Source organism: Misgurnus anguillicaudatus, chromosome 24, assembly GCF_027580225.2.
Source record: "Misgurnus anguillicaudatus chromosome 24, ASM2758022v2, whole genome shotgun sequence".
In the NCBI taxonomy this organism is placed as follows: Eukaryota; Metazoa; Chordata; class Actinopteri; order Cypriniformes; family Cobitidae; genus Misgurnus; species Misgurnus anguillicaudatus.
Window position 1 is genome coordinate 39,062,038 of NC_073360.2, and position 21,888 is coordinate 39,083,925.

Below are 21,888 nucleotides of genomic sequence, written 5' to 3' on the forward strand. Positions count from 1 at the left end.
CCGTTTAAAACTATGAGCATGAGCCCCCGGGTTGCAGCCAGCCACATCCGCCATTTTTTCCGCCATGTGTCTTCAGAGACTTATAAATCTCATGAAATACAGGGCTCAGTTCTTTTGCGCATGACTTTAAAAGTCTGCCACAGATGCTATCAGGACCTGGGCTTTCGATGTTAAAATGCTGATCATCCATTCATTTAAAATTCAATTCCTCGATTTCTTTGCTAAAATCTAAACGGTCAAAACGACAGTAAAAGTGCTTTAGTGCATTTGCCATTTTCAAAATTAAAACCATTTAAAGTAACCTGATTACTGCAGTCTGAGTTCTGAAGGCCTACTATGGTTTTCACATTGCCCATGCTGAGCCAGGATTTTTGGATGCCATCTTATTTTCACATTTTTCCTTATGTGTTTAAAGCAACACCAAAGAGGTTTTTTTTTACCTTAAAATAACGTTTCCAAAAAAGTTTCAGTGGTTCATCCACTCAAAACAGGGTGAATGGCACTTTCACATTCGCTTTGCAGCCCTCTATCGGCCAAAACCGCACTAAAGAAGTTTCCAACCGTCGGGTAGCGGTCCTGTAGTTCGAGTGAAAACTACAAAAACTTGCTTTACGGCAGACCTACAATCCAATCAGAGCCAGCTATGCTGCAGTATTTACGACAGTGGTAATGAACAATTACGCTTCTAACCTGTAGGGGGAGCAAAGAGCCAGAGTTCTTTAGTGTTGCTTTAAATTCCTTTGTAAACAGGACTTTACTGATTTAGTAACCCAAGGCTTATTGTTAGAATAGATTTTGAACTTTTTACATGGAATTATCATGTCCCTGCAAAAAAACATATATGAGCATGTAATATCCACCATTGAGTCCAAATCGTCACCACAGGTCTGTTTAAAAATGTCCCAGTCTGTCCAGCTGTACCAGTCTTATAGACAGGACACAGCATCTTCTCACACTCTGATGTCCCTAGTCACTGTTATCTTCAGTCATATATATGGGCAGCAAATGGACACAATTGTGATCTGAAGAGCCCAAGGGGGCCAGGGGGATAGATTTGTATGCACCTCTCACCGATCCATAACACAGGTCTAAAGTCTTGCCCCATCTCGTCGGACAGGAGACATACTGATGGAGAGTTTTAACAGTCTGTTTTAGAGAGACATAACCAAGGATCAAATTTGGTGCCACAGGTGAGATTGACTGTAACCTCTGTACGACATGAAATACTGTACTAGTAGCCGATGCGGAGTTCGCCTTCGGGTGAATGTAAACTGTTGTAATAAAAATCTGAGGGAACTCTCAGGGTAGATAAAACGGTCTCAAGGACACCGATAAAGTTCTACATCAGCCGTACAAATACGCTCTTTGACAGTAACACAGTAGCAATACCGCTTGTTGACATAGAAACATACCCTTCCTCCTTGGGTTTTTCCCCGTCACCTTTGAGAGTTGATACAAATGCCCAAAGGGGCTCCGAATCCATCCATACACAAAACGACGCCCCGGTCACACTCTGTGAGCCATGTTTCAGTAAATGCCATAATACAGCAGTTCATAAAATTCTTTTGGTAGCGTACATTTCCTTAAAGCACATCCACTTTGTTCCTCAATTATTGTACATTTCCTATAAACATTGAGGACAATGGAGCCCGATTTAAGCACTTGTTTTCTCACCTCCTTTGCCCCTTTTCCTTTTCTTTACCATGCACCTTGCTTCCTGGGAATCCCTTTGAATAAAATTACAACGTCTCTCTCGTATATTCTGTCCTCATTTGGCATAAAGCCCTGCAAGCCATAACGCGAGCTTTCACGCCTCCTTGCATACGGCCTTTCCCAGGCAAAAGTGTCTTAGAAATTGTAAATCAATATATTGTTTTATGCGCATGAGTAGGCAGAATGATTTTCACATCATTTTGAAGAACAAACTCTAGACTACTAGATCCTGTTTTGAAAAGTCTTAGGAAAACATGTTTAGAATGAGTTTTGTTGACTTATATCAGTGACCTAAAAATGTAGCTTTTGGATGGGAAAATAAGGGAAATTTTCCGGTGGCCACTGTGAGCAGTCCCACTACCCCAACCAAGCTCCAGTATACCTTACTACATTTTAATATATAAATATATATATATATTTTTTTTCATTACACTTTTAGTGAGTTATTGTACAAATTGTTGCAGACTATGCATTCTTTAAGACTGTTTTGGAAGAAGTGTTTTTTTTGTCTGAGCCAGAGTGGTTAATTTTAATTTAATCTTATTCCTTCCCCCGTGTGAGATGCTAAAGTCACAGTTGTAAAACTTACAAAACGCCCGACTGTCCCCCAACCTACTCCTCTTCAGAAAATTAAATTCGCTGTCCCATTGATCGCGTTATTTACATGAGGGTTTTGTTTTTTGTCAGAAGTGCCTTCTGTCTCTGTCGTAGTGTCCATCATCCATCTGTTTTTTTTTCCGTTGTCACTCATCATCTGACCTCACACACTAACCTCGCAACATTATCGCGAGGCTAGTGACAAAGCTCAGATTGGGAATGCATTTTTTTCTCCGCCCAGGGTATTATTATTATTTAAGAATGTAGGTTAAAATACGGAAGATTTACGGGAAAATAGTAATTAGGGAGGATGGCGGGAAAGAAGGGTAGAATGCGGGACTTTCCCGGCCAAAACGGGGTACATTATCCCACTTATTACACGAGTAAATATAAAAACACAATTTTATTTGATATCTTTTACTAGCACATTTGTAAGAAAAGTAAACCTTCTGCGAGGGAAACCTGTTTCCTAATGGCAGAAAGCAGACAGGTTAAAACAAGTTCAAAGTCCATAAAAGATAAACATTGAATTTATTAATTTCTAAATAACATGACATATATGTTAATAACTATGCATATTTATACCGTATACATTCTTAGATATTAAACTGTGTGTGGTAAGATTACTCTTAGTACCCTGAAATGTTTTCCTCCAAAACATTATAGCAAAAAACCTTACCTTTCACCTTAAAGGCACTACTTGTATTGTAGTCATAAGTAAAGTTTGTTTTTGCCGTCAAAAGAATAACTTAATTTAGTTACGACTCAATGCAGAAATGGTAACGCAACAACAAGTGTATAACGTGTCTTGTGGTGAAACTGTCGAGCAATCAAAATGCAGTGGGAAGAGATCTCTGGACCTGGATCCAGCCCCGCCCCCTGGATGTCGTGTTCTGCAGTGAGGCGCTACTGCCTAAAAAGCCCTTAGACTTCAGAGGGTTAAACCAAAATAGAGCTCGGGAATCTGACGTCACCGACAAAATGCAACGCAATGAATTCTGGGAGTTTATGCTCAGGAAGCTGCTTGGGCGCTGTGTAGACGGGTGAAGTAGCTGCCAGAGATTGCATTTTACTGACTGAAAGATGTTTAAATAGCGAAAACTCTTGCTGTGTAATTAACTGTTATAACTGCAGTCACGATCGGCGTAGAAAATTAAGTTAATCCTAAAAGAAGTGCGATTTATTTTCCGCTATCTCGGTTACAGTAACTTAAGCTGAAACTCAGATCTCTGAGTTAACAAAACAGCAATGCATGGCATGGATAGCAGAAGACAAGAAATAATAACCTTCAGCATTTCCCGAAACATGTTTATTCACAGCATTATTCACTGATATCAGGCTGGACAGATATCAGAGATTGATGAAGCCACACCGTTAGATGGTGCTTCACAGATGTATGATGCTTTGCAAGAAAACAACAATACACCACATAATTAGGGCCCGAGCACACCGGGGTGTGAGGACCCTATTGTTCTTCCTAAACATGCTCGAAAACTCATGAAACTTTACACAGATGTCAAGAGTGATGAAAACGTACATGTGGTGTAGGCTTTGGAATTAGGCGTGGGAAAATAGCTCTATAGCGCCACCTACAAATTTTCAAGGAAGCAGCCCTTGGACTGTGTTTGACGTACAATTACGAAATTTGTTACGCTTCTGTAGCATGACAAGACCTACAAAAAAGTCTCTTGGAGCGAAGCCGTGAACCAAACAGGAAGTCAGCTATTCAGAGTTATTTTTGTGATTTGGGCGCAGTTTTTGTCATTTCCAGGCGTCATACTTTAAGTAACTCCTCCTACAGTTTTCGTCGGATCATCTTAATATTTCGTTAGTGTAATCTTAAGGCCTTTGTGATACTAAATTGCGAAGGATTTGACTCTATGTTTCGGTTCTGGCCCGATAAAGTTTGATCTTTTGTCATGAAACAGGTAGTTGCTGGAACTCAGGCATGCAGTGTCCGATCTGTCCCAAAGTTCACATGATTGCTAAGAGTCCTGACCTGAACACATCTACATAACAATTTTCATTTATAGTCATAGCGCCACCAGCTGGCAACATGAAGGGGCATGTTTCAGCGCAACTTTCAAATATTAAACGAAGCAGCCCTTGAACTGTGTTTAACGTACATGTACGAATTTCGGTGTGCTCGTGTATTATTACAAGCCAAACAAAAAAGTATCCTGGAGCAATGCCCTAAACCAAACAGGAAGTCAGCTATTTTGACTTGTTTCTCAGATTTTGGCTCAGCTTTTATCTTTCCAGCAGTCATACTTTAACAAACTCCTCCTACAGTTTTCGTTGGATCATCATCATATTTGGCGAGTCTCATCTTAAGGTCTTTGTGATGCTAAATTGCGAAGGATTTGATTTTTTTGTTAAAATTTGTGTCCGTTTCGGCCAGCCAAAATTTGATGTTTCCCTTTGAAACAGGTTGCTGGACCTCAGTCATACAGTGTCCGATCTGTCCCAAACTATACATGATTGCTAAGAGCGCTGACCTGAACAAATCTACATGGCAATAGTCACTTATGGTTATAGCGCCACCAGCTGGCAACAGGAAGTGACATGTTTACAATGATTATGCAATGTCCAATCTGTCCCAAACTACACGTGATTGACAAGAGTCCTGGACATCTACATGCCATTAGTCACTTGTGGTTAAAGCTCCACCAGCTGGCAACACTAAGTGACATTTTTACAATGATTATGCAATGTCTGATCTGTCAACTCTCCACATGAGTGCTAAGAGTCCTGGACTGAACACATCTACATGCCAATAGTCATTTATGGCCATAGTGCCACCTGCTGGCAACAAGAAGTGACATGTTTTACACTGATTATTCAATGTCAGATCTGTCCTACATTTTACATGATCAATAAGAGTCCTGGACTGAACACATCTACGTGCCAATATTTACATGTAGTCAGACTCACTCACTCGATGCTACCTCTAAATATGGCTCATTATACTACACTTTTAAATGGTTCCCCTATGTTTACATGCTTAAATGCCTATTTACTACTGTTCCCTTTAATTCTTACGCCACAGCGTGGCAGTGTCATGTGTGCGAGGGCCCTTCCATCACTGCTTGCAGTTTTAATTATACATGTAGTCTGAAATAAATATTGTCTTTTTTAAAGACATTTTTATCCAACTTTTACCATAATAAATGGCAAAAAACTATTTCAACTTGTATTTCACATCTTTAAGGTAAGTGTGGTTACACAAAAGAGATAAAGCTGTGTGACATTTAATTATTAAGGACGATAGAATTAAGGTAAACATGTAAACTTACTGAACTACAATGTAGTTGTAGTACTGGTGAAGAGACGGCGTTAAATACAGTTATTAAAACAAAAATAACAAGGCAATAAATGCAAATAAAGTAATAATGTACAATTATATACATATTATATACTCACAGCACTGCATTTTTATCACTGGAATATACCATAGTATATGTATATCCTTATATATTAATATATTCTGTACATTCTGTATATTCATATGCTACCTGTATAATCAAACTTATGCAGCCTGCACCTAGGGGTGTGACGAGATCTCGTGCGACGAAGATTAAATGTGTTTCGCGAGATTTCTTGTGGAGGTGAAATGCTGGCTAAAAATAAGCGTTTCTCTCCTTCTAAAGTGAAAGTGAAAGTAAGGTAGCATCCGCGAGACGAGTCCACTATCGCCCCTTGCAGGCATTTGTTATAATACATACATAATGCTTTTTATTTATAGGACACAAATGTAATGTGTTTGTTAATGTAATGTTGTTTAATGTAACTTGGTTTAAATTCTTTATTTGAACCAATTATTATTGCATCTTCGTTATTATGTAATTTTAAAGGCTACTGCTCACTTGGGTCTATTTTTATTACCCAAAAATAACAAATTAGGCTACTTCATTATCAGTAAGCAAAATAATTGTTAGGGGCAGTCCTTGATTAGTTAAAACTTTTAAAAATGAGGTGATTTCAGTTTCTTATTTATTTTATCATTGAGGATTTTTTAAGAAGTATAAAAATATCGTCTCATTCTCGTGGATTAAGTGTCTCATCACACCCCTACCTGCACCTTATTCATTCAAAAAAATTACATTAATATCATATATATCCATATAATGTCCACATTGTTCACATTATATTATGTATAGACCCATAGTAATATATCTATCTATTTATTGTACACATGTTCATACATCTATTCTGCACTGACTTACTACTATCTGCACTTCTGGTTAGATGCTAAATTTCGTTGCCTTGTTTACATGTGCAATGACAATAAAGTTGAATCTAATCTAAATCATAAGCAGGGCTCTACAGTGCGAGTATTTCACTCGCATATGCGCCTAAAAATAGTTATGTGCGAACTTGTAAAATAATTTGGGAGCACAGTGCGCCAGTGACACTGAACAACAGCGACGCATACCACTGATTTTACACGGAAAGCATGCAAGAGGACGAGGTCGCAATCTTGATGCGCGTACATCTGTTTCATACAGCATGAGATGCAGAGCGTGAGTCACATGACCGGCGCGAGCAGCTGTATCACGTGTTTATATTCACACCTTTGTCCGCAACGCGAGCCTCCCCCGCCCTGATAGCGCCAACGTCAAGATGCAATGACTGACAGTGGTGAGTTAAGAGACCACGGACTCTATGGCTGTTTTAACTTTATTTGTTGTATTTCCAGCTTACAACACCACCTTTTCCGACAGTTGTTGTCTGATATGTCAGCTCAATGATCAATCGCTTATCCACAATGACATTAACAATAGATGTCTTAATAAAGGAAACGCATTGAAACGAATTTTGTGAACTAGAAAAAAGATCCTGCCTGGCGTTTCTCCGAAATTCAAAGCAGACAAAGGCTCAAATATTATTGGGAGTCATGGTTCTCATACAAGAATGCAATTTAAACGAGTAACAGTTAATCACCCATCACTCACAGCCCAGCACCTGCACCACTGTATGCGTATCGTGACAAACATACACCTGATTTTACTGCCCTGATGAAATCTAAAAGTATAATTTCTCTTATAAGAAGCTAGCCTAATGTTTGCCAGTTATTAAGATGGCGGTTGTAGTTTAAATAGAGGTCGTGAAATAATTAGCTTTGACAAAAAACTGCATAAAACAATGTTATGTTCCATATTATAAACTTTTGGTTGTGTACTTAAGTGAGTAAATAAGTTAAATTCTCAACGAGTGTGATATGGCTCTTATTTACCCCTAAATGTAGAATAAAGCTAACTCGGGCATCTAACAATGCACTTATGTTGTTATGCAGTTTTAAAATAAAACATACGAACATGTCTGGATGTAGAAAAAGCGTACTTGGTCATATTAAAATGCACTTATTTTGTTGTATGCGGTTTGAAAATACATGTTTGTAAAAAAGTCTATTGTACAATGCACTGATTTTCTTGTCATGCAGTTTCAAAATACAACATGAGAATGTTTAAATGTAGAAAAATGTAGTCTTTATCACTGATATATCTCTGGCCCCTCATTTGAGATGCTTTTCATAAACTGGCCCCCATGACAAACTAATTGAATAGCCCTGTCGTAGACGCTCAACACACAATCATATTCGTTAATAGTAAAGAAATGAAATGATATTGGGCTATCAGTGCTGCTGTCGCTCTCTCCTATTAAAATATTAAATATTAAAAATGAGCTTACGATCAATAAAATGCAGCTTATATCTGCTGCTTTTGGTGACGTGAACTCTGGCCTACATTAAATCTGCATATAGCACGGGAATAGAATATCTATATGAATTGAGCAGTTTAATCAACTTTTTACTGTGCTCCTATATTTCTTTGTGTGCTCCTAAATTTTTCCATTTAGGAGCACATGCACTCCTTGGGTAAAAGGTTAGCGTAGTGCACTGATAAGGCCAAAAACTATGTGTTTTTTGTTGTTGTTGTATTAGCGTCATATACGTTCGATGCATTAATATTGCTTCATTTGGCCACATACTAATTCTCCGTTGCTACAAGCGTCTCCTATAACGCGCGTAGCATAAAACATGGCGGAATGCCGTGAACGATGACTTTGATTCCCGAGCTCTATACATTACATGCAAACGGCCCCTACGTTTTGTTTCTCTTCCCCGGTCTCATCCTCAAACATGAGGACTATGAGACTTACAAATGCACTTCCTACTGCTGTGAAAGTCATTACACCACTGATCAACTGACCTTCCTTTGACGTGATGCCCAGCCAATATCTGACCCATGACCGCCCTGTTTAATCTACTTATTTGTGTGTAATGGTGTAATTGGTGTGGGGGATGTTTTCTTGGCACGCTTTAGGCCCCTTAGTGCCAATTGGGCATCGTTTAAATGTCATGGCCTACCTTAGCATTGTTTCTGACCATGTCCATCCCTTTATGACCACCATGTACCCATCCTCTGATGGCTACTTCCAGCAGGATAATGCATCATGTCACAAAGCTCGAATCATTTCAAATTCAGGGGTGCAAACTCATCAGGGGTGAAAAAGGTGACAAGACAAAAGCGCTCTTATATAAGCGGATACGTGGCTTGCACGCTCCTCTTAAACAGAAACAGGTATATAGCGCATATAGCACTGTTGTCAACGGCTTAAAATCACTTAACTTAAAACTGCGGTGCGTGAACAAATGTTAAGCTTTATGACCACGCGCACAGCAACGTGACGTGGGCGCGTAACCTTAAATGAGAAAATACTACGAGTTAAGTATGTGCACTCAATCTGCAGACTGCTTAAACTTCGGCAGCAAATGAGGTGGCTATAAATTGTAAAACATAACCCGCCAAAACTGGCTAGTAATTTGACATCGTTACCACAATAGCTGGACATGATTTTCATCATTTCATTTACTGCTACCATGTCGCAGACCCCCTCACCCCTCATTTTCAAAAACTCAGAGGATCTAGACGAATCACAAGAATTACCTATTTTGTATCAAAAAACGGCGAATTTCGCCGAAAGGTGACAAGTTTGCACCCCTGCAAATTGGTTTCTTTAACATGACAATGAGTTCACTGTACTAAACAGTACCCCCCACAGTCATCAGATCTCAATCCAATAAAGCATCTTTGGGATGTGGTGGAATGGGAGCTTCGTGCCCTGGATGTGCATCCCACAAATCTCCATCAACTGCAAGATGCTATCCTATCAATATGGGCCAACATTTCTAAAGAATGCTTTCAGCACCTTGACCTCAAAATGTCCCCACAAGATAACAAAAATACTGGTATTTATATCTTTGTTGGGACAATTGGTACCCACAACGTGATAATTACCAGGTACACGCACACACACACACACATATATATATGTGGATGGACATGCATCTTTGAAATATTAGGTTAATCATTTAGGACAGTGCACCTCTCAGAAAATGTACAAATAATGATCATTGTAGATGTTTAATTACAAGAGTATTGGGATGCTAGACAAGGGATTAATGTAGTAGGCTACTTATTTTTTCTGAAAACCTCCCACTCATTTAGACAGAATGGGTCACATAAGGAACTGTGCTGAAAGACACAATAAACGCTTAAAGGTGATGTACAGTATTGTTCCCGCTATATACAGTCTTGTTCAAAATAATAGCAGTACAATGTGACTAACCAGAATAATCAAGGTTTTTAGTATATTTTTTGTTGCTGCGTGGCAGGCAAGTTGCCAGTGGGTTCGGTGGATTCTCGGGGGACAGATGAGGCCCGGCATTCGTGATGTGCACGCTCTTAGGGCTGTGCAATTGGGCAAGTAGTTGAATTAGTTGAAAGGGGTGTGTTCAAAAAAATAGCAGTCTGGCATTCAATCACTGAGGTCATCAATTTTGTGAAGAAACAGGTGTGAATCAGGTGGCCCTATTTAAGGATGAAGCCAACACTTGTTGAACATGCATTTGAAAGCTGAGGAAAATGGGTCGTTCAAAACATTGTTCAGAAGAACAGCGTACCTTGATTAAAAAGTTGATTGGAAAGGGGAAAACCTATAAAGAGGTGCAAAAATGATAGGCTGTTCAGCTAAAATGATCTCCAATGCCTTAAAATGGAGAGCAAAACCAGAGAGACGTGGAAGAAAACGGAAGACAACCATCAAAATGGATAGAAGAATAACCAGAATGGCAAAGGCTCAGCCAATGATCACCTCCAGGATGATCAAAGACAGTCAGGAGTTACCTGTAAGTACTGTGACAGTTAGAAGACGTCCGTGTGAAGCTAATCTATTTTCAGGAATCCCCCACAAAGTCCCTCTGTTAAAAAAAGGCATGTGCAGAAGAGGTTACAATTTGCCAAAGAACACATCAACTGGCCTAAAGAGAAATGGAGGAACATTTTGTGGACTGATGAGAGTAAAATTGTTCTTTTTGGGTCCAAGGGCCACAGGCAGTTTGTGAGACGACCCCCAAACTCTGAATTCAAGCCACAGTACACAGTGAAGACAGTGAAGCATGGAGGTGCAAGCATCATGATATGGGCATGTTTCTCCTACTATGGTGTTGGGCCTATTTATCGCATACCAGAGATCATGGATCAGTTTGCATATGTTAAAATACTTGAAGAGGTCATGTTGCCCTATGCTGAAGAGGACATGCCCTTGAAATGGTTGTTTCAACAAGACAATGACCCAAAACACACTAGTAAACGGGCAAAGTCTTGGTTCCAAACCAACAAAATTAATGTTATGGAGTGGCCAGCCCAATCTTCAGACCTTAATCCAATTGAGAACTTGTGGGGTGATATCAAAAATGCTGTTTCTGAAGCAAAACCAAGAAATGTGAATGAATTGTGGAATGTTGTTAAAGAATCATGGAGTGGAATAACAGCTGAGAGGTGCCACAAGTTGGTTGACTCCATGCCACACAGATGTCAAGCAGTTTTAAAAAACTGTGGTCATACAACTAAATATTAGTTAAGTGATTCACAGGATTGCTAAATCCCAGAAAAAAAAAATGTTTGTACAAAATAGTTTTGAGTTTGTACAGTCAAATGTAGACACTGCTATTTTTTTGAACACACCCCTTTCAACTAATTGCCCAATTGCACAGCCTTAAGAGCGTGCATATCATGAATGTTGGATCTTGTTTGTTTTCTGAGAATCTACTGAACCTACTGGTAACTTGTTTGCCACGTAGCAATAAAAAATATACTAAAAACCTTGATTATTCTGGTTAGTCACATTGTACTGCTATTATTTTGAACAAGACTGTATATATATATATATATATATATATATATATATATATACACACACACACACACACATGTCGTCATCATTCGTCATCATGGCAAAGACAAGAGAACACACCATTCAAGTAAGGAAAATGTGTGTTGACCTTCACAAGTCAGGCAATGTCTACAAGAAAATAGCCACTCGCCTTAACTTGCAAGTATCTACTGTCAAAGAAATCATTAAGTTTAAAACAACTGGAACAGTGACAAACAAGGCTGGAAGAGGTCCCAAGTTTATCCTGCCACAACGCACAGTGAGGAGGATGGTAAGAGAAGTACAAATTTTCCTAAGCTCACTGTCACAGAATTGCATCAAAGAGTGGCATCTTGGGGTTACAAAGTCTCCAAAACAAACATCAGACGCACTCTACATGCCAACAAGCTGTTTGGGAGGCATGTAAGGAAAAAACCTTTTCTCACTAACACTCACAAATGTAAACGTCTGGAGTTTGCTAAGCGGTACTGGAACTTCAACTGGGATTGTGTGCTTTGGTTAGATGAGACTAAGATTGAGCTTTTTGGCAACAAACACTCTAAGTGGGTCTGGCGTAAAACAAAAGATGAGTATGCCGAAAAGCACCTCATGCCCACCGTGAAGTATGGTGGAGGATCTGTGATGCTGTGGGCCTGTTTCTCTTCCAAAGGCCCTGGGAACCTTGTTAGGGTGCATGGCATTATGAACGCTTTGAACTACCAGGACATTTTAAATAAAAACCTGACGGCCTCTGCCAGAAAGCTGAAGATGGGTCGTCATTGGGACTTTCAGCAGTATAATGATCCAAAACATGTTGCAAAATCTACACAAAAATGGTTTAGCAGTCACAAACTCAAAGTCCTCCCATGGCCATATCAGTCCCCACACCTCAACCCAATCGAAAACCTGTGGGGCGAGCTAAAGAAGAGAGTGCATAAGAGAGCACTCAGGACACTGGATGATCTGGAAAGATTGTGCAAAGAAGAATGATCAAAGATCTCTGTGTTCTCCAATCTTGTAAAATGTTATAGGAGGAGATTAAGTGCTGTCGTGTTGGCAAAAGGTGGGTTCTACAAAGTGTTAACTTCAGGGGTGCCAATAATTGTGGGATGCATGATTTCAATTTTTTTTCTAAATGTGTATTTTTTTTACCACCAAAGTATGGTACTTAAATGAAAGGTTGTATTGTTGTCTTTTTTTATTTGGGTTCTATGTTGTTTAAATAAAAAGGAGAATTTTTACAAGTCCATGACCACATCTTAAACAGGGGTGCCAATAACTGTGGAGGGCACTGTATATATATATTATATATATATATATATATATATATATATATATATATATATATATATATATATATATATATATATATATATATATATATATATTATGTTTTAATTCCCATAACATTTTATAAAATAGTATCTATATCAGCTATGTCTGGCTCTCTCAAAGGGTTTTTTCTTTCTGGAACATTTTCCTCCTGATTTCCTCCTGAGTTTTTTTCCCCCTAGGAGTTTTGTTCAACCCCTAGGGAGTCAGCTGACATTGACTTAACTTAGAACTCTCTACTATAAATTGAATTGGAAACTCAGAAAAAATTCTACAGTTCAGAAGCAGAAGCAAAAAAATAAACACCTCAAACAGATTTCATTTCATTATTACTTCATATTATCTTACCATAGTATCTCCAGTTTACAGTCAGGATTCTTCAGTACAGCAGAGATCAGCCTCATTCCTGAATCTGTGAGTTTATTCCTAGACAGATCCGTATCTCTCAGGTGTGATGGGTTTGAAGTCAGAGCTGAAGTCAGAGCAACACAACCTTCACCTGTGATATTACATCTTATCAACCTGTAGAGAACAATGAATTCATGTAAATTCTGCAAAACTTACAAAGTTTATACACAAATATAACATCCATCTCTTCATGTAATGTTACTCTTTCAATCCCTCAATAACTGACACGCTGTGTGTTTAAATGTGAAATAAAAACATCACACAGGCTATTAATGAACATCTCTTCATGAATCTGTATTGAGTTCATGACTCACACTAGTAATTCTCATCAGGTATTCAATATAAACATGTTTCTCTATTACAGGAGAAATATCAGCTCTAGGGTTGCAAAATGGTGGAAACTTTCCATGCAAATTATGCAAAACTACAAAGTTTATACGCAAATATAACATCCATCTCTTCATGTAATGTTACTATTTCAATCCCTCAATAACTGACACGCTGTGTGTTTAAAGTGGCCTATTCAAAGCCCAGACCTTAACCTGTGGAATGACCTCAAGAGAGTAGTTTACACCAGACATCCTACAAATGTATCTTAGGCAAAAATTCCCTCTGAACGATGTGCAGGTCTGATTCAGAACAACTAAAAACACTTGCTTGAACAATTGCTTCCAAGGGAGGTTCAACAAGCTATAAAATGCAAGGGTTCACATATATTTTCCTTCAGCGCTGTGAATGTGTATTGGGTGTTTTCAAAAAGACACAAGAAACTAGAATTTTTGTGTGTTGTCAGCTTGTACAAATTGTGTTTGTCTATTGTTGTGACCTAGATCACATTTTAGGATCAGACCACATTTTATGGCAAATCACTGTAGAAAAACAGTTTATTCCTAGGGGTTCACATACTTTTTCTTGCCACTATAAGTACTATTCGGACAGGATTAGTTTTACATAGAGACGCTGAGAAAATTTTTATCCAGGGTATCTGCACATTTTTTATAAGGAAATTTAATGACTTTTAAGACCTTTTTAAGTCCTCTAAAATAAAAATTTAAGACTTTATCATAAAAACAGGAAAATGTTCAGCGCGACACGACACAGAATTGTGTGTTGAAGCATAGCACGGCACAGCTCGCCTGAGCCACACTCAAGACACATCACAGGGAAACAACAACTTTTATACGAAGTACTTTTTATACTTTTATACTTTTGTACTAATTCGCCTAACAATTCTGACATGGTTGACTGTGTAAAAATCTGCCTTTAAGGTACTTCAGTTAATTTCTAAATTCTGGCCCCTCTTAGCATTTTGAAAAAGACATGGAGGACAGCCCAGAACATTACAAAATAGGGGTGTGACGGATCACAAAACTCATGGTTCAGATCACATTACGGCTTTTGAGGCACAGATCTGATCATTTTTCAGATCAGCAAAAAAGGGGTGGGAAAAATTTAGTAACAAATTAAGAAATTACAAACATTTATAAAAAAAGAACAAAGTTGCACATTAGGTAAAGTCTTTGTATAAATTGAATATGATTATTTTTTAGAGCGACAGAAGGGATTTTCTCTTTGTCTTGGGTTGTTTGATTAACATTAATGACACAGACTTAAGTAGGTTAATTGAGTTATATTGTATTTTAACACAACTTAATTATATTTTTACATATTATCTGTTTTGTTGTTGGACATGTATATGAGGGATCTCAAGTTTTACCAAAAGTTTGGAGTGATATGTCAGGAGAGGGGTATTTGCAACAGTGACCCCTCGGCCACTGGACAATTTAGCAGGACAATTTATTTCTTACTTCTCAGGGTGAGAAGGCTGTGGCATGTGAACTGACTAAAATGCGTGTGTCTCGTGGTCAACGCGTGAGACTTGAGAGCCTGTGTATATAAATAAAGTTACTGACTAAAAAATAGTGACTAAACACGACCCAATAACACGACCCTCGTGTTTAATCCAACCACGTTACTTACTGCTTAAATCCTGATTTATAGCTAAACGCTTCTGACAATATCACCATATATTTACATTTAAGAGCTGATATAACATTACGAGGTGATTTTGGCTACATTACCTGTGTGTCTCATGCAGTGCAGAGCTTTACCGTTGCTCTTCTCGTCTTGTTGTGTTATAAGCGCTTTTAAAAGTAAAAGTATTATTGTAGATTGCGTATATATAAAATATGAGAGAATAAACACTGCCAACTTTTAATTCCTTCCCCCATGTGCCATGTGTGTGAGGTGCTACACGACACAGCAGGATGAGGGAGAGAAAGCACGCGCACACGAGAGAGGCGCCGCTGAGCGCTCGAAAAATGAATAAAGCCGTTTTAATACTAAAATATTACAATTATAATACTACAAATACATATAGAAAATGTATGAAATATAACAATGTATGGGAAACACTGGAGGATGAGTCTGACATGAAATTTAAGACCTTCTTAGTGGAAATTCCAGATTTTAAGACATTTTAAGACCTTAAAAATCGAAAATTTTATTTAAGACATTTTAAGACTTTTTAAGGACCCGCGGGGACCCTGTTATCAGAGCTTCTCAGTGATTTTAGTCCCGTCCAAATGCTCCATAGCAGTAAACATTACAGACAGCTGCGCAGACTGATGGGTGACTGGCTTGAAGCAGTGAATGCCGGTTTAGCATCTATGCTATGGCATAAGGCCTGCTCTCACCTCAGTATCTGCAGTTTACAGTCAGGATTCCTCAGTACATCAGAGATCAACTCCACTCCTGAATCTCCAATATTATTATAAGACAGATCCAGTAGTGTCAGGTGTGATGGGTTTGATGTCAGAGCTGAAGTCAGAGCAACACAATCTGTGATATTACACTCCTTTAACCTGTAGAGAACAGAGACAAACACTTCACTCTCTAAGATTACAACACACACATTAGATCAACATTGATTTTCTTTTGTTAGTTTATTCATTATTTATTATTTTACAGTTCATTATAAATCATAAGATATCAATAGTAATTACGGGTGGGAAAATACATTGTTATGGCGATGTATCGTTGTCTGTATCTGGCGATATGAGAATCGATACATTGGCATCAAATATCGTTAAATTAATTAATAAAACAAGGTGCCCTAAATAGATTAGTAATCTACCAATGGTTTACGCAGCCCGCGTGAACTTGAAATTAAACAAAGATTTAGCCACAAGAAGGTGCAGGGTCATTAGACATTGCATACATGAGAGATAGAGAGAGAGCGGAATAACTTATAAATGAATACCAACATTACAGATATAAAGCTACAGGTATAAGAAAGGTATAGGAATAAAGGTATCAGGTCAAGAAAACTGAAGACAAGAAGGCAAGTAATATGTAAAGAATGTATGTATAAAACCACTCATCACTCATTTTTTATCCTAGTTAAATAAAGGTTTGAATAAATGAATGAATGAATCTCATTACAATATGCTGGATAACACTGGATATAACTATTGTATATATAGTTTAATAAAATAATGTATGTAATGCAACAAATCAATTACAACCTAACTACTGGTTGTATTTACTAGCAGCAGTATTAAGATCAGCATATTGAATATCTTTGACTAATTTAAATACATTAATATATTTAGAAAGGGCATTTGTGCATAATGACGTGCAACAAATGCATATAGAGTTAATTCAGGTGGTTTATCACACAACTATAATGATATGAGTGTGGTAAGGGCTGTATTATATTGCTAAGCATTCATCATATTCTTCTTTATGAGGGGGTAAATGAGGATCTTAAAATTAGGTTATAGTTTTCTTTTGGTGTAGAGCCCTCAAACCCACTGAACCTGATAGTTTGAGCTGTAATTGTGTCATTAAACCATCAGTTGAGTTTATAATATAATTACAAAACAAGCTATACTACAAATATCACATTTAACTCTTAAGTCCTTATTAGAGATGATCTTACTCCAGTTCCTCCACTTTACAGTCAGGTTTCTTCAGTTCATCAGAGATCAGCTTCACTTCTGAATCTCCAAGATTATTATAAGACAGAATCAGTTTTGCTGTAAAGGGCTTTGAAGTCAGATCAAAACGAGCTTCTTCTGTGATATTAAAATCCCACAACCTGTAGAGAAAAGAGACACACACATCACTCTCACAGATCACAACACACAAATCGGCAGGAATCATCATAAAACTCAAAATATTTTTATTAACTGTCACCCCCCTACATTTTGAGTGTGGGGATGAAAAGATGATGTGCATCTTCAAATTAATATAACTCTGGCATTCTTTGGTCTAGGAGCAAAATCCAATTATCGTAAAAAGATTTTGAAAAATGAAAACTACATTCTTAGAGTTTTCCACCAAAATATATAGTTTATCAAGATTATTTCAGGTTTATACGATATTTAATAAAAAAATAACAAACAATTATTTTGAAACAATATTTAATGAACAAAATAACTTTTTGAACAATAAAAAAATCTACAAATTCAACCTCTTAGTTTCCATACATTTTACGTTAAATATTTATTTTCATTTTACTGTTTCTATTTTTCAGATTCTAATGTAAAACATCTTTAAGGAACCATTTGTAAATGTAAGAGACTTTACCCCAATTTCTGCAGTGTACAGTGAGAATCTTCTATTACATCGGAGATCTGCTTCACTCCTGAATCTGTGAGTTTATTGCAAGACAGATTCAGTCCTCTCAGATGTGATGGGTTTGATCTCAGAGCTGAAGACAGAGCAACACAACCTTCATCTGTGATATCGCAATCATACAACCTGTAAACAAAAGAAGAAACCAATACGTGAGTTTGGAATCACATAAGCCTTGGTCCTTTTTCTCTAAACGTACATGATTGTGTCAGAAACCTTGAGGTTGTTTTTGATTACTCTATGATTTGATATCAGGGCAATTTCGCATTAATTATCGCGGACGTATCGCCTGCGATATGTATGCGATATGGCCCAAATTGTCAGGGAACTACGCCTCTGTGCAGTTAATGTCGCGCCATCTGAAAACAGCTGATGGCGATTTAATACTAATCAAGGAACCGGCATTACTGCCGTGATGCGCGTGACAAACACATGCGATTTATTGTGCAGCCCTATAACTCACTCTACCTGGGTTGGCCTAAATGAGCATTAGATCCAGGGATGCCATCTCATCAGGGTTGAAAAAGGTAACAAAGGCACAAGACAACCCAAACCCCTCCACACACCCCATGGGAACCAACTGTGCTACAGGGTACTGCTCTCATAATGGGAATCAATTCGGGCACTATGTAAAAGCCAAGAAAGTATAGAGTAATTTCAACATTTTTTAAAGTGCATGTGAAACCACCATACAATAAACGATAAGGTTACGTGAGTAACCTTATGGTTCCCTTTCAATACAGTTTACTTCGCATTGCATTCTGCCGTGCATATAACAGACTGAAGTGCCTTACTAGAGAGACGCCGAATGGGGCCCTATTTACCAGCATATATAGGCCTAACGTGAAGCACAAGTGTAAGCACCATATGAACATAAAAATACACATACGGGTGAGTTCTTTGAGCACACCGTGAATGCATATAGAGAAACACAACAACGTACAAGTGAATGTGTACACAAACATAAATAGCGATCACACCAGTGAGCTCTCCGAGCATACTGTGAATGTATACTTTTACGGCCATGCTTTGTATTTAGTATTATTTTGTGTGGTATGTAGTATTGATTTGGTTTATCCTTTTACCGAGGAGAAGCTCTGCCCTCGTGCACCTGCGGCTCATGATGACGCTTGGGGTGGAGATAAAAGGAGTGTGGGGAGGTGTGAGAGGGCGGAGTTCCCTATGCTGTTTAAAATCAGTCAGTCAGACCACCAGCACTGCCTGGGGCTTGAGCCACAGGCATAAGGTTTGTTTTTAGTGCTGTGAGGACCTTGTAGTCAGCCTGTCTGGAACCGAGCAGATATTAACCCTCTGGGGTCCGACCATTTTGGGTTACTGGCAGAGGTTCTGACATGCTCTTACATTTGGTATTTTTTCAGTATAAGCAGACTTGCTTATAAGTAATTGCCTTTAGGTATTATTGTAAATTGTTTATTTATGTTGTTTAATTTCTATTTATCTACTTTTCTTTTCTCTTTCTGTACTTGCGGTTTTCTTTTTTATTTGTTTTTACTGTAAAGCGCTTTGAGAAGTAACATTGAAAGGCGCTATATAAAATAAAGATTATTATTATTATTATTAGTTGCTTTAAACATATTAACTCTTTCACCGCCAGCGTTTTTTTTAAAAGTTGCCAGCCAGCGCCAGCGTTTTTCATGATTTTCACAAAAGTTTAATGCCTTCCAGAAAATGTTCTTCTTCAAATATATAAACATACAGTATACCAAATGAAAGAACAGACCCTCTGCTTTCAAAAAAAAAAAAAAAAAACGTTTCATCCTACCTTGAGTAGTTCTTTTGTAATCAGCTTTTGAATATTGGTAGGTTTCTGCAAAAACACCACATTGTGAGCAAAAAGCAGAGATAATTCCATTTTGTGACGGACTTTTCATAGAGATCCCATTCAGAGCGATCTTTAAAACAGACACGGTCATAGGGCAATACTTCCGGTTTTAAAAAGTTGCGGAAGGGCCACCTGGTGGATAATAACGGTATTGCGGAAAGACGGAAAATCTCGTCATTGGTTGAATATGGCAAGAATATGACTCGTCATATTCTCGTTTTCTCTTAATTGACGAGATATCTCGTCAATGGCGGGGAAAGAGTTAATAGATAATATCACATAACATTATATTCAGCACAAACAGTAAGTAACATGTGTGTACATTTTTGTATTTTTAAGTAAATGATGTTTATGCATGGTTGGTAAAAAAAGTTGCTGAAATAAGGCCAAGGAACACATACTAAACATTTTTTTCACCAACAATAAAGTTACAAACATAACAGTTGCAACATGTTTGGATGTTCAGAAGAACGCTGGATTTGCGTAAGAGAGACTGCGATTAAAAAGCAATGCTCCTCTATCAATATTGGATCCGGACAGAATGGCGCAGCTTATGTGAGTAAAACACTTTAGTACTATGTGTCACTGTGGTGGCCGGTGTTTTCTCTTCCGTGGGACGTGAATTCATGCTGCAGATGCTTTGAAAGGGTTTATGATAAAAGACACGCATGTTTGTGGGAGTAAAACACTTTAGTACTAACTTTATGTGTCACTATCAGTTGCGGCCGGGATTTCTCTTCAGAGTGATGCGACTCATGCGAATTCATGATGCACACGTGTGTGTTTGTGCATTCGTTACACGTGCGTCGAAGGGTTTATGAAAAAGACGTGTGTGTGTGTGTGTGTGTGTGTGTGCGTGCGTGCGTGGGTTTACGATAAAAGACACGCGCGTGTGTGTGTGTGTGTGTGTGTGTGTCAAAAGGGTTTATGATAAAATATGCGTGTGTAAGAAAGACACTGTGTCTTAAGACACACTTAACATTAATATGATTACACATGGGATTAAATTGAAAGTTAGTTTGAACGAAAAACTGTTATCCAATCATAGCAGTGGGTGTTTACTTCCAAGTCGTCAATGCAGCCCGCCCATTAAAACGGATCATTTCTCTAACCAGCCTCAAAATCAGGGTACAAAATGGCCTATTACTTATTGCTTTTGATGTTTTTGGATGTAAAAAAACATGCAAACGTCATGAGTAGACCTCAGACAACAGTCTAAAATAAAAAAAACGCCAGAGGAAGGGCACCTTTAAACTAACGGTGCAGGGGGTGAGAGTCATCATCTAAGATTGAGATGGCCATCTTTTGTAAGTGTTTGGTGTACAGGGATGGCCACGCCATGTCACGATTCACCTAGGGCTGTCACGATTATGAAATTTGGCTGACGGTTAATTGTCTAATAAATTGTGACGATTAATTGCCTGATTTATGGCTTTGATGTTTAATTCTCATAAATGTTTTGTTTGTTCATGAAATAATTTTTCACACAATGTTGTGATTATTTGAATACATTTTTTTGCAAGGTTTACCTGGCAGTAAATATTAATACACATAACAAAAAAAATCCCTAAATTTTAAATTGCTGCTTTGGAAATTTATGTTTTACTTTCAATTCATACTGCTGAAAGTTGCACTGCAGCTCCCTCTTGTGTTTTTTAGAGAGATATGCAATCATTGCGGTGATCTGAAATCATCGCGATGAGGTCAAACAATCGCGATGAGGCGAGTATTTAATCATTGTGACAGCCCTAGACTCACCTATCAAATGGCCAGACCATTTTTCTATCTGGTCTTACTGATTTTTTTGCCTTTAAAGATATATGACCATACCATACTACAGTGGAGAAGGAAAACACAGATTCAATAAAAGCGTGATAAAACATCTTCATTATTGTTCGTCTTCATTATTGAGTCATCTGCATACTTTATGATAATTCTGATAATTTAACACATATTTGTGTATAAGATAAATAAAAGTGGAGACAGCACACATCCTTGAGGATGTTCCTGTAGAGGAACTCATCTGTTCCGATAAGATACCATTTACTCTGACTGTCTGTGTTCTGTAAGTTAAGAAATCCAAAATCCAACCCATCAAATTATTGCTTAAAGCAAACTGATCTGAGAGCCTCTTGATT

General features: G+C 38.0%; 1 protein-coding gene across 1 annotated transcript in view; it reads right to left on the bottom strand.

Annotated features, from left to right (window-relative positions):
• The window catches only part of LOC141361709 (NACHT, LRR and PYD domains-containing protein 14-like), a 273,710-nt gene that overhangs the window by 233,868 nt on the left and 17,954 nt on the right, over positions 1-21,888 (bottom strand). The window contains exons 3-6 of the mRNA XM_073863400.1: positions 17,860-18,033; positions 17,210-17,368; positions 15,963-16,130; positions 13,207-13,380 (exon numbers count right to left, since the gene is read on the bottom strand). Of these exons, the coding sequence (XP_073719501.1) occupies positions 13,207-13,380; positions 15,963-16,130; positions 17,210-17,368; positions 17,860-18,033 (675 nt within the window). The remainder of the gene's footprint in view (positions 1-13,206; positions 13,381-15,962; positions 16,131-17,209; positions 17,369-17,859; positions 18,034-21,888) is intronic.